Below are 15,019 nucleotides of genomic sequence, written 5' to 3'. Positions count from 1 at the left end.
TTTTTTCCTTTTATAGGGTACAAATTTCAACTTTTTATAAAACCTTTTCTAAGACTTCCAAAAACCTTGAATCTTATAAAATTGAATAAAATGAAAATTGTTGCATGAAAAAATTTCATTTTCAAGCTTCATTTTGATGCATTACAAATAAAATATTAATTTTTGGAGTTATCCTTCCTGGCTGAGGATCGGATATCCTTAATACTATAAAAATTACATTTTTATCCATATTTAGACCAAACTAGAGGTACTGTGAGCAATGAGCTCACTAAATGATACCCCCCGCCTCCCATATGAATATATTGGCAGTATCCATGTTTTGCTCTGGAAAATCCAAAATATATGTCAGATCAAAAAGTAAAATAGGAGGTGCACAATGGCAATATGTAATAAAGATTCTGTGAAAGTTTCATTAAATTTCCTTCAGTGGTATGAGAGGAGTTGGGGATAAGAGATGGGTACCCAGAAGCGTAACAGACGGACGGACGGACAGACGGACGGACGGACGGACGTACAGACGGACGGAAATACCGATTACTATATACCCTCCCGCTTTTCAAGCGGGGGGTATAAAAATTGTTTGAAGAAATATTACATTCTTGACCTAAGGTAATCTGTATTGTAAGCTGAAAGTGCAATTCTTCTCTAAGCCCTATTAGAAATGATTAATGTGGCAGACTCCAAAGTCAGTGAATGAATGAAAATATTAAGATAATGAACATTAATAAACTCAAAAGTTCATAGAAATAAAACAAATAATGAGCAGTAACCATCCCTTATTGACCTGCCATATGCATGTTCTTATCTAGATCAGACAAAAAATCTGTACATGTTTCAGTGTGTAAATAATGGTCTAACAATTAGGCTGCAAAAAAATTATTTCTTGAAGAGCATTGAGATATTTAAGTTGAAGAGAAGAATTGCACTTTGTTCATTGGATGAGCGATTAAATAATAATACTGTATTACTTTTTTAAAAGCACAATTTTAGGCAAACATAAAGAATTTGAGTGGACTTGCATATTTTTTCTACTTTTTCTGAATTGTAGGTTATGATGATTTAAAATACCATAATTTAGCAGAAATAGAATAGAAATTGGCACAGAAATTCCTTATACAGGAAATTTAAATTAATACCCATATTTGTATATTTTTGCTTAAATACATTAAGCAAACAGGTCCAATTAAAAACAAATTAAATTGGTGTGGCCCTAATATGAAAAAAGTCGGCATTCAACTTATTGGTAGAATATATTTGCTGAAAATGTAATTTTATGGACCATAGAAATTTGAATTGATGACTTAACACAAAACTTGATATTCTTGTTTCATCAACTTGTTTGTCAGTAGCTTACTTCATTTTTTATACCTTAAATTGCTCCAGTCCATCTCTCAATTATTTGAAACAAATCTGTTGTTGGTGTAAAGATTCACTTTTGCTTGTCCATTATTTATTTTTCAATTAACTTTCTCAAATTTTCCTTTTAATATGATGGGGCATAACATTCATTTCTAAAAAAAAAAAAAAAGTAATCGAAGCTCATTTTCCATTTGAATACTGGAGTATTATGCTATTGTTGATGAACCCCCGCCTCCCATAATGTCGATGTGTTGCTATGTCAAATGTTATATTAGAAGCTTCTATTATGTGAAAAGTCATAGGTAAACAAAAAATGGCAATGTCCATGTTTTGCTATATATATCTAAACTTTTTGTCGAATAAAAAAGTAAAATAGGAGGTGCACAATGGCAATATGTAATAAAGATTCTGTGAAAGTTTTTAAATTTCACTCAGTGTGTTTTTTCATAGGATTTGCGGATAAGAGAAAAAAAAGACTACAGACGGTTAACTGTGAGCGAAATCGCGATCACTATATACCCTCCCGCTTTTCAAGCGGGGGGTATAATAAAAAGTAATCGAAGCTCAGTTTCCATTTGAATATTATGCTATTGTTGATGAAAATCAATATGGGAGCCCTATTTATGAAAGAATTGATTATATTACTAAGTTTCCATAATAGAAAAAGTCGTGTCAGCTTTGCACTAAATACCGCGGTAAGTTGAAGTGTCTTGCCTATATATATCGATCTTTTTTCGGGAAGGGGGGTGGGGGTTAACGTTAAAGCCATATATGGCGTATGTACAATGGAAATTATTAGACTAAAATTATAAGAACTTATTATTTTGTATCATTACTTTATATAAAGATAGAACTTTTCCGTAAATTACAAAATCTAAGTCAATTGCGTTATAAATTGTATCACAATTTAATTTGGAATAACTCGTTTTCTATCAAAAAATACAAAAGATTTAAATAACACATTACAGAGAAGATAAAATCGTATTATTAGATGAAACGAGGTGTTCTTCGTGTTCAGAATTGTATGAAAAGCTTTAATTTAAATGTATTAACTATGTTTCTTTACTTAATTTTGTATTTTTCAAAAATATATTTTTTTGATCAGTTACGCCATATATGGCTTTAATGGTGATGAAGGGGAAATTGGGAGAATGTAGTGCTGGTCTGCTGAATCATTTTAAATGTATCTCCGTGTGTTTTTTCATATATTTACTGGTATACATCTGAAACCAAAAAAAAAAAAAAAAAAATTATATGCTGTATGTTTTTAGCGCACTAATGCGGAAATATACATTTCCACCCGACTAGATTCTCAATTTAGTGCCATATATTCGCTTCCTGGTTGATAAGGTATGTGCATTTCAATCATCCCATGAACTAATATTAAAAGCTAAATATTTCTTCTGTATAGAAGTGTCATGCAAAAAGAGTTGGTAAAGTTTTGTAATCGAATAATAAATTTTCTGTAAACAAAAGGTTCCGAACCAGAACATTTTGCAAAAACATTGAAATCACAGTTCTAACATGGACGATAACTGATAAGGCTTAAAGTGTGTCACAAGCAAAAGATATATCTATATTATCTTCATATTACTTTTTATATAACTAAAATGTAAATACTATATCACAAATTGAAATATATTTTTTTCACTGAGTAATACTTTTGATTTTCAGACAATGTCAGGATTATATTTTATGGGTATTGACTTGGGAACAACGTCAGTTAAAATAAGTATTGTGCTAAATGGGGAACAAGTTTCTTCTGTCTCTCAGCCAACAAAAGCAGATACAAAGAGCAATGTAGGAAGTGCTGGGTTTGAGCAAGATGTAGCTATTATATTATCTACTGTACAGTCATGCATGAAGGAGCTATCTCCAGAAACCCTTTCTTCTGTGAAGAAAATTTGCATAACAGGACAAATGCATGGAGTTATGTTGTGGTCCTCAAAACATTTAAACAACTTTTACTCCCAAGAAAACAATTCCTTTGATGTTCAACATACCAGTCCTCTTTATACATGGCAGGACCAGAGATGTTCAGAAGAATTTCTTACTTCCCTTCCAAAGCCCTGTTCCCATCTGCCTTTATCAACCGGACATGGTAACGCTACCTTGTTCTGGTTATCCCAGCACCAACCAGATTATTTAGCCAGGTTTGATAGGGCTGGAACAATAATGGATTTCTTAATTTGTATTCTGTGTGGATTGGATTCACCCATCATGTCTAAGCAACTTGCAGCTAGCTGGGGCTACTTTGATTCAAGTGCAGGGTGTTGGAATAAGGAGATGTAGGTAATATAATATCTGTAAATGTGAATGAGATCACTTATACATGTACTAGCTTATTTTCAAGTTCAATAAAGTGTTTATAATATATCATAAAAGGGTATCTTCCATATAGTAAAATAGTCAATTTATGCCACATCAGTTTAGCAGATGACTGACCAGATTACAATTTATTTTGAATAGATTATTTCCAAAGTACATTTTATTTTTTAAAAATAATTTGTTTTTTTTTAATTCATTTTGAATAACGTAAACAGTACATAGGCCATTCCATGTGTGACCCATACATTCATTCAAGTGTTTTGATGATTATTAAGAAAAATTAAATGACCATTTTATGTAAGATTCATTATTGTGTGTCTTTGCATAGAAATATTTATTGAAATGTAAGAATATCTTAGTTGAATTGTATGCAATTACTACAATGCTCTGTTTCACAGATTGGAACAGAAATCATTCCCATTTCATCTGCTTCCACGAGTAGTGAATCCTGGAGAACAAGCTGGTACCCTACAGTTTGACTGGTTCAGAATAAAGAAAAGAACAGCGGTTTTAGTTGCTCTGGGAGACACACAGTGTGCTGTGTACTCAGTTCTAAGTAATCCAGATGAGGCAGGTGAGTTTGTTTACATCTCTAATCCATATTAATACAAAACTTTTGTAAAACACTTATAAAAACTTAAATGAAATATTAAATCAGGAAAACCTTGTTAATGCATCACAAAATAGAGAATTGATAAAACTAGTTTAAAAGTTGTGAATAATTTTCTTAAAAATTCAATATAGCTAAGGATTTGATGTGAGCTAGTTTTTCAAAATCTGTACCGTTTTGCACAGAATAATGATTTATTTTAATTTTTTTAGTTTTGAACTTGGGAACTTCTTGTCAAATGGCTTTCCCAGAATTCCTTGAGACAGTCCCAACATTCCCAGAAGCCTCCTCTCCCATCCAGTTTTTCCCTTACTTTAATAACCAGTACTTGGCTGTGGCTGCTAGTCTAAATGGTGGGAATGTTCTCTCTCAGTTTGTCAACATGGTACAAAACTGGATTGGAGTTTTTGGTAAGACATGAACAAATACTGTGGTTTCATTAATTTTCATTGGCATCAATTTTCGTGGATTTTGTAAAACAGATGTTTTCGAGGATATGTTATTTCGTGGACAAAAGCATTGCCTGTACAAATGAATAACAAATTTCTTCATTCAATGAAACATTTAAATTCGTGGATCTGATCAACAATGAAATCCTCGAAAATTGGTGCTCAATAAATATTAATGAAACCACAGTAAACAAACTGCTTCCATGGTCTGCAATTCATTCTTATTTTTGAAACACAGATATATTCAATTTTTATGTACCAGATATCTGAATGCATTAAATTGATGTTAAATTCTTTCAGGTTGTGTCAAGAGTAAAGAGGATATATGGAAAACCCTTTTAGAGTCCTCTTCCACAACAAACAAGAATGAGAGTGCTCTGATAAAGGTTCATCCCACCATATTTGGAGAGAGGCATGCTCCTACACAGTATGGAGAAGTATCTGGAATCACAGCCAGCAATATGGACCTTCACAGTGTGTTTCATGCCCTCTGTAAAGGACTCATAGAAAACATCACCAGAATGGTGTCTCCTTCCTATCTAAAACAAAAGGGAGTCAGAAAATTGTTAGGGACAGGATCAGTGATACATAAAAATCCCATCATTCAAAGAGAGGTCATGACCCAATATGGTGACATTGTTGTTGAGTTGGGCAGACAGTGTGACTCTGCCTTTGGTGCTGCTCTATTTTGTGAGGCTATGGACAGTTAATGATCCGATTAACTAGACTGTATGTACATTCAGTTATAAAAAATAAAGAACTTTACTAGATATACTATGCATTTTTTTTAAAGATGGAAATTCACGTTCTTTTGTGTTTTGGTTAATCTTATATACACCTATGTTCTTAAACATCACGATTATGCAACCCTTAATTGTTTCAAGTCTTCTAACCAGAGGAAGGCAGGTACCATTGTAGGAATAATCATAGGTTCCTTTACCTTTACAAAAATGATTATAGTCACCTTTTATTTTAAAGGAATGATAAAGACTACCTTTACAGAAATTATTATAATTACTGGAATGATTATGCCCCCCTTCGAAGAAGGGAGGGCATATTGCTTTGCTGCTGTCTGTCGGTCGGTCTGTTGGTCCACTTAGTTTCCGTTCATTTTCTTCACAACCGTTGCACATACTGAAATTAAATTGGGTATACAGATTAACCAGGTGAATATCTAGGTCAAGTTCTGTTTCGGGTACGATCGAGCCATTTTTGACAGAGTTATGCCCCTTGGACTTAGAAAAATTCCAATTATTTGCAGTTTCCGTCCATTTTCTTCACAGGGGTTGAACATAATGAAATGAAATTTGGTATACAAATTTATCAGCTGAATATCTAGGTCAAGTTCTGTTTTGATCAGTTATGCCCCTTGGACTTAGAAAAATTCCAATTATTTGCAGTTTCCGTTCATTTTCTTTGCAACCGTTGCACATACTGAGATGAAATTTAGTATACAGATTTATCAGATGAATATCTAGGTCAAGTTCTGTTTTGGGTAACAATTTTTGACATTGGACTTAAAAAATTCCAATTATTTGCAGTTTCATATTTTCTTCACAACCGTTGCACTTGCTGAGATGAAATTTAGTATAAAGATTTATCAGATGAATACCTAGGTCAAGTTCTGTTTTGGGTACAATCGTGCCATTTTTGACAGAGTTTTGCCCCTTGGACTTGGAAAAATTCCAATTTGGGGGGAGGGGGGCATAAGTGTTTTACAAACATCTCTTGTTATATGTATATCTTTACCTTTATAGAAACGAGTACTGTAAACCAACTTTTATTTGCATGCGAGAAATTATCGCAAAGTTCGCGAGAGCCTCGTCATCACGAATATTGCTTGTCGCGAACCGGTCTGTAAAGTGTATGTGTCTATTAATATCAGATCCAAAAAGGCTTGATTGCGAAAATTGATCGTTGCAAACTAGTTTCTCCCTGCTAAATCGCGAAATAAAGTCGTCGCGAATAAAAGTTGGTTTAAAGTATAAGATGAGGTCTATGTTGAATTTCATAGCATTTCATTATTTATGAATGAAGAATAAAACTATTTTAAAAAAGAATTTTAAGTTTATTACAGAAATATTCAAATACAGTTACTATTAACAGTAATAATATTTGTATCAAAATCACAGGTTATTAACAAGACATCAAAAACTTTGAACATTTAAAACATTTTGCTATAACACAAGATACTAAAGTAGTGTGTTTTCTGAGGTATTTAGATTAAGTGTATACATGTACAAATAATTTTTAAAAGTGCTGTGGTAAATCCATGCATTACATAAATAGTAAATAGCAGCCAAAATCCTACAAAATTTAAAGCTGAAAGAAATGAGAGAGCAATGTAATTGTACGAAGAATGGTTCACTGATCAATTTAAAATTATATGCTTACATTTACTGTGAAATTTGGGTATTTATTTTGAGGGAGGGGGTATGAAAAGATCCATGAATTCATGCCCTTTCATCTGTTGAACATAAAATTTCTAATAATATATAACATACTAACCTCTTTTTATGCCATAAAATCAATTCCCCATGAAACCAATAATTTTTGTCAAACTATGAAATTTTACTCCACAAAAGATTAGTGATTTCACAGTTGTCAAAAATATTATTTTTGAAATGTCTTACAAACATTCAGTCTGATAAACCCATCATTTTTTAAGAAGGAAGGGTGGGGGATATTGAGCTTTGAGCTCAGGTGAGCTAAAAAATCGGAACATATAAGCCAAACCATTACCTGTCCTGTATATTTCTTTTAGGGGTAGATATTTTTAAAATTTATTTTTGGCAAGTTCTTTTTCTTACCCCTGGTTGTAGTAAAAAAAAAAATGAAAAAGAAAAATTTTGAAAAGTGATTTTGTTCAGAGTAATAGAATTAAGCTTGAATATTTTGGCTCTGGACAGCAATGTATATTGTGTATGTATACTATAACTTAAAGAGCTAATATTAAAGTGTCCAAAAGCAGACATAATGCCTCTTTCTACATATATATACATTGTATAGCGTCTAATGTAAGCAAGATATTTTTTCTGCAGTAAGTGCTGCCAAAAAAAATACAATCAATAAAATTCAAATTGAAGTGCAATAAAAATAATAATTTATGTATATGATATATAATAAATAATTTGTATAATCGGTCACAGGTATGCTCACTGACACCTATCAGAAGAATAATATCATTATAGTTTACAAATGTATATCTTGCATATTACTACTTGCATGTAATTATAAACTAGGTAACATTATGTCTAATTGGCAACTTATATTGTACAAGTTCTGCGATATAACAATATGATGAGATGTGCCATGATACCTTGGTATATCATGATAAACTAGGACTGTATCACGATACTTAGCATGATATTTTGCCTTTCATGAATTAATTTTTATAAATTCATGTCTTTTTTCTTCAATGAGAAACTCCTTGTCACAATGTGACTGAATAAAAGCAGTACATTAACCAGTACAGCAAAACTCGGTTACAACGAAGTCGCTTGGACCTATGAAATTACTTCACTATATCCGTAATTCGTTATAACTGTATACAAAATTTATTAAATTTATATAGCCGGGGATCCAAGATGACTTTGCTATTTCTGTAAATTCACAATATCTGTGTTCGTACTAAACGAGTTTTGCTGTACCACACAGTATCAAATTATAGCACATTTTTTTAAAATCATTACACCCCTATAAAGTACTAAGTTAGTGAAATTCAAGAGTAATATGATTTAAATATAATGAAGGCTCCACAAAGCACTGCATCCCTTGCAAAAAGCTTATCTATAAATTAAAAATTATGTCACTTTCATTATGCACAAAAGGACAAACTAATCCACCAAGCCACATAAAAAAGTGTAATATTATAAGCCCTATATCCAACTCTGCCTGTCGAAGGGATAAAAAACCATAAAATTGGACCTGATATCAAAGAAAAGTTTGAATATGTTCAAGGCTGAAGAAGAGGACGGACAAAGAGAAAAATCATCCAAAATATAAACATGTAACAAATACCCAACAAAATTTGGGATATAACAATAGGCAAAAATTGCATGGCAATTACTAATAAATAAAAACAAAAAAGTATTTTTAAGCAAAGATTAACAACCATGAGTCAGTAAATTGTGTTAATTATTCGTATATAATCATGTTCTGTGACCAGCACATATAATGTGTACATTTTGTGATAACAATCAATATAAAATTTAGAAAACTTGCACCTAGACAGAATTCTTGTTCAAATTTATATTATGCCACAGTCACATCTTACAATGTTGAACTTGACAGGGCCAATGAAAAAACAAAACATCCAAAGATTCAAAATATTGAGATCAAAAAACAACAAGAAAAAGTAGTTAGGACTTCCAACTCATTGGTACAAATCCATGATATTCAAGATAAAAATTTCAACTGTACTTTCTAAACATACATATATTACATACAGGAATATGTATTGGCATAAATATAGTTTTTTTTCCTAATTAAAGGTACAAGAACTATCACCAATGACCTGGTGCAGGAATTTAATTTTTGTAAAAATTTAAAATTACAGTCAAACCTTGTTTTCTCAAACTCCATGGGACTGAGAAAACGCTTATTATATCTGAGGATTTGAGATATCCAGAGTAGCATACACTTATGTATAAATAAGCAATCACAATTCCAAATCACTTTAACATATTTGAGATACCTGTGTATCACTGTTCAACTGTAATGTACAAAGATACATCACAATGGTGTCAATACATAGAAACACAGCAATCAAACCATCATAGGCTCATAATCTCATGAAATAAATCCTCTATGAATTTTCAATTTATGAGTGTCTGAAGGAAAAAGTCATTCTATTCAGGTGTAAATACAAAAATATTTTTTAAATTCTTTGAAAAGGTTACAAGATGTTGACTTTTCACACTTGTAAGCAATTTTATCAAAAAGTGCTGCTATGATTCTTGAATCTTGATGTGAGAAGACAAATTCTTACCCTCATGAACTTAAAAAAAAAATGAAAGCCATGGTCAATTTGAACAAAGGACCCAGGTTTATAAACAATAAATTTTTTTGTTCCTTTTTTTTTGTTTGTTTTGCCTTCATTTCTCATGATTTTTACATTTTTATTAAATTGATTCTTGCAATTAAATTTTGGCTGGTCAAATAAATATCCACCCTTCCTAGTTTATCATTTGTACAATTTTTTTCAAGGCATATCACTTCTGCAAGCATGACTAGGCACCATTTGGCAAGCTAAATAGACTGATTTCAACTGACTGCTACAGAATGCATGTAAAGAAATGCATGTGCAATACATATAAACTGTATTTTATCCAAGACTAGAAGAATAATACTCTAGAAGAATAATATATTTGCTAAATGGAACTAACAAATTCTATGGTGAATAAAATAGATGATTCCATTAAAACTGCACTAAGAGTTCTCTCACTCTAAGTTTTTATACAACTAATATCATATATCAACACACATACTAAGGTTTCATCAATTTTCGTTGCCATCAATTTTCATGGATTTTGTAGAACAGACGTTTTCGAGGATACATAAGTTTGTGGACTAAAGCATTATCTACTCAAATGAGTAACAGATTTCTCAATTCAATGAACATTTAATTGCGTGGATCTGCTCAATAACGAATTCCTCGAAAATTGGTGCTCAACGAATATTGATGAAACCACAGTATAAATTTGTTGCACTTGGCATTAATTTGAGCAATTGTTGTCCATCTCCTAGAAGAGTAAAGACCATATCTGTTCCCTGTGTACTTGGCAGCTGCCATCAGTTTTCCTCGGTGAGCAGACGGATTTCCTCCGCCAGGACCTTTGTGATATGCATGGCTTTGTCCACCTTCTCTCCTCCTATCTGGAGAAGTGCTGCCTGTGCTGCCTCTCTTACATGGGAAATAAAATCATTTCTCCTGAAATATTTTCAAAGATTAAAAAAAAAAAGGACAATCAAAACCCTACTAATTCTGATAGAATAAGGGACCTTCATACTAGTATATAGTAAGTATGTTCCTGATAAGAAGAAACAAAATGAGTCTGCCACTTACATATTCATTTTTTGGTACATGTATTTCATATTTTCTATACAGACATATGTCAAAATATCAAATATTTGATAAAATTTGGTTAAGCAGGTCCCCTATATTTAATGACAATTTTAATACAATATCCAAATGATATAAGTTATATGTTCATTTACCACAAGTGCAGAAGTTTTGGCACAGCCATCTTTGCCTTCATATGTCCGAGTGCCAAACATCCGGCCTCCCTGACTAGTCGATCTTTGTCTCTCAGACACTTGAGGAGAGCATTAATGGTGGACTTGTCCTGGTTTCCTGTCTTGGCCAGAGACACGGCTGCTACTGCCCTGATGTTCGAGTCTTGATTTCGGAGTAAATCTCTCAGAGATTCTATCACTGAGGCACTTTGGTATTTTCCTAATAATTTGAGGAAAAAATTCACATTTTCTACATTTTTTTGTTAAAATTTTTTAAACATATTTTTGCACATAAGAAAACCACATTTTCAGACAATTGTTTCCATCTTAAAGATTATGTATGTAATTTAAGATTATACAGAATATAAACATGGAATTCAAGACTTGCATGCATTTCCTTTGGCAGCTAATGCAATGTGATATTTGCTATGCATGACCAATATAGAAATCATAAACATATTTCCACAATTTACTTTCAAAAAGGGGCAGACAAATAGTATTTACCAAGGTTTTCTATAGCATCTACTCTGACAGAGGAATCCATGGCAAACACATCTTTCATGGCGTACATATCCTGAGCATAAGATGTCACCCTCTGCCAGAGTGCCTGTTCTTCCCCATCCACTGTACAAAAGTCTATAGGGAAAACATTATAATGATTGAAATCTACTCTAACATTACCCCAGAGGAAAAAAAAAAAGAGTCCAGTGTTAATTCCAGTGAAAAGGAATTTCATTTGATAAGACAATCTTTAAAATATTACATATAATGCAAAAGTTTTTAATTGTCTCAAGGGATTTGACGATCATTCCTAAATGTGTTGACATACGTTTTGCCAATGAGAGATCAAATACAAATATGTCTGGTTTTATGAATCATAATGCACGCTACATGTACAGTAATATTTCTGTGAAATTGAATTGTTATCTCTATATTGTCTCATACTTAGAAATTAATATTAAGTTCAGAATCTGAATCACAGTTCTGCCTAATAACATGCCTCAGTCCACCAAGCATTGAAGGTTTTCAATCAATAAATATTAAAATTCAAATCCTGTGTACATTAGTATTGTATTTTTGTGACAGGATTTGAAAATTCCATAAATTCCAAAATTCTTAAATATAAATTTTCTGCATGGCGTTCAATGAAATATGCAAGAATAATCTTTAAGAATTTCTGTATACCAGTGAGACTTTCTGGAGTAATGATTTCCGCTGTATCTGAATCCTGCACTGACATGGAGACTTCCTCTTTTAAGTTGTTGATTAACCATGTCTGATCTTCTGAAGGATAGATTTTGTTTAAATCATCCTTGTAATATTTCTGAAAGTCTTCAGCAAATCTGGAAAGAGACCACAGTTAAGATATGCAAAACTGTAAATCTTATCAAACTATTTGTAACTTTGGGTTATTTTTTTTTTTTTAATCACAATGTGTCAAGACATAAATAAATCCAGTCTTTTCACTCATAATACCCAGTAGGTATTTTAAAACATATGGTTTAACCCATGCTAGCTTTCTTACTAGCATACGTACCATTATAAATTTTAACTCTGTTAAAATATTTCAAAACTTTAGCACTTCAAAGGGGAATAACTCTTGTACACTTAAAGGGGATTAACTCTTGTAAACTTAAAGGAGATCACAGGTAATTAAAGTTTTTAATGTCAAAAAAAATCCAGAAAAAAATTTCCCACCATCGACTACCATAAAAAAACGTGTTTTTTAGGTGAGGGTTGGAAAAATTTTTTCTGGATTTTTTTTTTTTTTTTTTTTAGGGTTAAAACTTTAGACTCCTGTGAGGATCGAGATTAACCCTTGTAAACTTTTTATTATTTAACACTTACTGGTCCAGTTCCACGCTCTCCTGGTCTTTGTAGATTTTTTTCCAGTACACCGTTGGGTGTTCTGACAAATGGGGATCAATATAAATTGATTTCTGCCTCTGAAATTTTTTCTGCCTCTCCTTTAATCTTTCTGTTACCTTGTGACCAAGTTTTACTATGAAGAGTGAAAAAAATATATCAGAATCATCTTGTTCTGAATGAAATATGTCCAGTCTGATTAAAACCCCCTCCCTCTCTAAACATCAGTCACACTTCTCATAATTATTACTTTGAACACTTCATCAAAAAAAAGTCTTATCCAGTTGATGTCAGTTTTGAAAAAAATTATCAAATTCTTGCATATATTCATTATAGGCATTATATTTTATACCTTCCTTTTCTTGATCTTCAAGTTCTGCTTTTAATTTTGGCAACAATTCCTGGAACCCCTCATCAAAATTATCAGGATCAAGTGTAGTCCATTCTAAACTGGCTAATTGTAGTTTCCTTGTAAAAGAAAACAAACAAGAAATCACTAAAATTCAACAAAATAAAAATTTCATGGTTCGGCTTTTGAGTTACATGAACCTCCTCGGCTTTTGAGTTACATGAACCTCCTCAATTAAAAATTCTATATCTATACCTCAATCAACTTACATTCCAGTGTCCATAATGGCATATATTTCTTCCTTGGGTTGTATAGCCACTGGAAACATGGCTTTCTTTGATATGTAAGCTAAGGCCACCTCATCCTGGCAGTACTTTGATTTCACTGTGGAGGTACTCAGCAACGAGACAAACAGCTGAAATGAAATAAAAATTCTCCAAATTATATTTTCCCATTATTTGCATAATATTTTAACAAGATGCTGTCTTGGTAATCCCACAATTTTTCTGATTACATGTAAATCTTACTAAGTTTGTAAATGAAAGGGTGAAAACTGACTGATCATATATGCACTTACATGTATCAGAATTTAAACTCAGGACTAAAAGTGTAAAGCAATCTAGCTGGAATGAATCAAAGATTTAATTGCCATTAGATTGTCTACCACCTGAGCTATCTGACTAGTGGTTCTTGAGAAGAGGATTATGAAAAAAAAGTTCAATCGGAAAAGCTCGATCATTTGAGCCTTTGGCTGAGGTGAGCTTTTTAAACCGTTGTTAAAATATAAATACCTTTGCATCAAGAATGGCTTGACCAATTTTACTGAGAAAATCTACTCCTGCACCAAGTCCTACCACATCTACCCATACGCTGATTCCATTTATCTCCAGGTTCTCTGAAATGAACATGCAGGTATAATTCATTATCAGTTAAGTGAGTATCTCTGAATAATACATACAGAGTATCCCCTCCCCCCACTGGTCAGTAAATATTAAAATAAAAATACAATAGGATTTCCAACAAATAAAGAAAAAATTCAATCTTTACCACTGATGATGATGACCAACACAATGAACATGATGAAACCCTACTCCACAAATACTGATAACAATTAAATTTTCATGTAATTTTCTATTCACTAAATGACAAATCCCAATTGACAAGATCTCAGTCATCTTATAATGAAGCACTGAAGCAGTACTAGTGCCTTTCTGTGTGTATTTGCTGTGTGTCATTGGTGTGTTTATTTTATATTTAACTTTTTTAAAATTAATATTTAATCAGACCTACCTTTTAGTTTAGCCATCATTTCTTTATCCTGGTGACTGTAGCTGATCATGAGATCTCGACAGGAAACGGAATCCTGTCTCTTTACATCTGACTTGTCTGAATTTTCTGGAACTTCATGAGGAGAAAAAGTGTTTTCAGACTTCACATTCCTTGTTGATTGAGTATTTGGCTGTGTGCGCTTGATTGTGTTGAGGGTCTCATGCCGTCGTGTGCTAGGTTTTGAGCCCATCTTTAATCTGATATAAACAAAGTATACATTTTACATGTAATGTGAAATGGCAAACTTATAGGAAAAAATAAATGATATTATTTTATATTAAATAAAAAAAATTGAAATGGTTTGAATAATTTAAAACATTATTATTTAAGCTATTAGCTAATGCTGGCTTTCTCCATATCTTATTAGAGAGAAAAAGAGTTCATATAATTATACATTTATATAGCTGCAGATCTGAAACTCTCCGAAAAAAAATATTTTGACAGACCGCAGAGCTACAGTGGCACCCATTAGAAAAAACTGTGTATTTATTG

The 15,019-nt window shown here is 32.2% G+C and overlaps 2 protein-coding genes across 2 annotated transcripts; one reads left to right on the top strand and one right to left on the bottom strand.

Moving 5' to 3' along the window:
• The first annotated feature begins 2,976 nt into the window (after nt 1-2,976).
• LOC134244308 (sedoheptulokinase-like) lies at nt 2,977-5,765 on the top strand. Its single transcript, XM_062726566.1, has 4 exons — nt 2,977-3,647; nt 4,086-4,261; nt 4,510-4,707; nt 5,047-5,765. Exons 1-4 carry the CDS (start codon nt 3,037-3,039, stop codon nt 5,454-5,456), a joined length of 1,395 nt encoding a protein of 464 aa, XP_062582550.1. The 5' UTR covers nt 2,977-3,036; the 3' UTR covers nt 5,457-5,765.
• A 4,750-nt stretch (nt 5,766-10,515) lies between these two features.
• LOC134244307 (uncharacterized) lies at nt 10,516-14,719 on the bottom strand. Its single transcript, XM_062726565.1, has 9 exons — nt 14,489-14,719; nt 13,990-14,093; nt 13,468-13,613; nt 13,202-13,317; nt 12,832-12,985; nt 12,169-12,326; nt 11,488-11,619; nt 10,966-11,203; nt 10,516-10,678 (listed from the first exon to the last, which is right to left on the bottom strand). Exons 1-9 carry the CDS (start codon nt 14,715-14,717, stop codon nt 10,540-10,542), a joined length of 1,416 nt encoding a protein of 471 aa, XP_062582549.1. The 5' UTR covers nt 14,718-14,719; the 3' UTR covers nt 10,516-10,539.
• Nucleotides 14,720-15,019: the final 300 nt, after the last annotated feature.

This window comes from Saccostrea cucullata, unplaced genomic scaffold (assembly GCF_032062105.1).
Source record: "Saccostrea cucullata isolate Sc308-1 unplaced genomic scaffold, CSIRO_AGI_Scuc_v1 ctg330, whole genome shotgun sequence".
Lineage (NCBI taxonomy): Eukaryota > Metazoa > Mollusca > Bivalvia > Ostreida > Ostreidae > Saccostrea > Saccostrea cuccullata.
Note: the sequence above shows the minus strand (reverse complement) of the source record. Positions and strands in the feature narration are given on the sequence as shown.